Here is a 2,049-nt window from a genome sequence, read left to right as displayed (position 1 = left end):
ACTACCTGCCCATGCAGGGCAATAAGGTAGAATAAGGAGCTCCCTTGCTGGCTGCTTGCATTATCTGAACAATTCATTGGGGCAAGAAAACCTCCCTGGTAGAAATTCATCCTATGCTTTATAACTGTAGCATCATTTTTCTGTGTTTATATGCTTGTTATACAACTGACTTGATAAGAAAACCAAGGGAGAAAATAAAACGTGATACAATCCTCTTGTGCTGCTCTTGCCTGCTGTAAAAGAAACATTCAGTGACTTACCTGGGTGTTCAACACGTGAGTTGTTATATGTGTGATCTTTCCATTTGTTTTATAGGCTCCAAAAAAGGCGAAGAAGAAGACAGAAGGAGGTGGCTCCAATGTATTCTCCATGTTTGAGCAAACACAGATTCAGGAGTTTAAAGAGGTATGTTCTGCTATGCAGCCTGCTATCACTGTTAATTAACAACATAGGTTTAGTTTGTAATCATTACTCTATTCTCCATCTGCTCTGATAAAAGACACAGTTATTTTCTGACTTATACCAATGGTTTTGGCTGGTAAATTAGTTGGCTTGTGAGATTTTATAAATTCTCTCTTTCTTTCCTTGCTTCTCTTGTATCAAGCTCTGCATGTTCTACATTATTTACAAACCTCCAAAACTCAATACAAAATAAAACAAATTACCATCTAATTCACTGAATACTTTTTCAGGAAAGCACTTGTATACATGCTTACGCCTAGTCCTATCCTAGAGATCATTTGTGCATGTGCTCAACTTCACAGATGTATTTTAGTGTTGTCTGGAATAGGGCTGTTTTCTTGACTGGGGCCTTAATTAACAGACTGTTCCATAATAGCAATAGAAAATGCCTCTCTGTATCCTTATACCACAAACCAGAAACCAAAACTCCATGAAACCCTGAACTTACTTCTTTCTTAATACCTACAAAAGAATATAATTTAACCAGAGGGCTCTATCAAAATAAGTCATATTAATCAGATATTGCAGATTCCTTCATCATTAACCTGTGTAGAATTTAAATTAATGGGCATAAGAAATGAATGAATAAAATGTTGGTCAGTTTATTTTTTTTCTGCTCATGGAACATTCATGAGTGTGTCGCCATTTCCTCAGATATATTTGTCAGTATAATTATTCTTTTTTTGCTCTTTGAGAGCTGTCTTTGCTAATTGTGGTTGGTTAGCTAAGCTACACTACATTGTTTCTCTAACACTCAGGGCTGCTAATATATGCAGCTTAGTTTTTTGCATGATGTTTTAAAATTCACTTTCTTTGAGGATCCACACTACTAGAACTTAAAACATGAATGACTCTTAAAAACCTACCACAAAGATTGTGACTGTGACCAAAGAAAATTCATGGACATTGTTGACCTCTTAATGGGAAGTTCCTATCAGTTCATCTAGCTCTCGCTGGCACCACAACAAACTTCCAGTTTTCTTTTCTCTGAGGGTGACTGCTAGGGCTGTGACCCCATAAACAAAAGCTGGTAAAAATGCCACTTTCATGAAATATCTTAAGTAAAAATCAAATCTTGATGAGACTTAGTCATGCACTAGAAGTAAGCCCACGGACAGGAGTGAAAACAGTGTGCATGGATTAGATTTAACTTTAGGGGTAAGTGGGAGAACAATTCAAATATTAAGAAATTTGCAAATAATCACATGGATAAACTGCAGCTTGGGCATATTGAAGTATCATATGAAACCGAACTCTGATTGTGTAAACCTGTGATGTTAAAACCAGGGGTTGTACCCCACAGAGCAGGAGAGCACAAATCTATGCAAGTTATGGTAAGTGAACATAGTACCTTTCATTATAATCAATGTGTGGCATTAAGCAAGATGACATCTGGTGATGGCAAAGATACACTGTTATGATGGGCATGATAGATAGGTGTGTGTATATATAGATATATATATAGAGAGAGAGTGAGATTACTGGTTCTATTAATATTCCACATAGTAATTCCCAGGAAGTACTTTTCAAATTTGAAGTAACTTTTAAACTGTGACCATTGTAGGTAGGTAGGTGGGTGGGTGGGTG

At 36.7% G+C, this 2,049-nt stretch overlaps 1 protein-coding gene across 2 annotated transcripts in view; it reads left to right on the top strand.

The window, feature by feature from the left end:
• Window positions 1-2,049, top strand: part of MYL10 (myosin light chain 10) — a 44,039-nt gene that overhangs the window by 16,407 nt on the left and 25,583 nt on the right. For both annotated transcript variants that reach the window (XM_019511452.1, XM_019511451.1), the window contains exon 2: window positions 316-405. In XM_019511452.1, the coding sequence (XP_019366997.1) occupies window positions 370-405 (36 nt within the window). In that variant the 5' untranslated portion in view covers window positions 316-369. The remainder of the gene's footprint in view (window positions 1-315; window positions 406-2,049) is intronic.

This window comes from Gavialis gangeticus, unplaced genomic scaffold (assembly GCF_001723915.1).
Source record: "Gavialis gangeticus isolate Ggan-Ray unplaced genomic scaffold, GavGan_comp1, whole genome shotgun sequence".
Taxonomy (NCBI): domain Eukaryota; kingdom Metazoa; phylum Chordata; order Crocodylia; family Gavialidae; genus Gavialis; species Gavialis gangeticus.
Note: the sequence above shows the minus strand (reverse complement) of the source record. Positions and strands in the feature narration are given on the sequence as shown.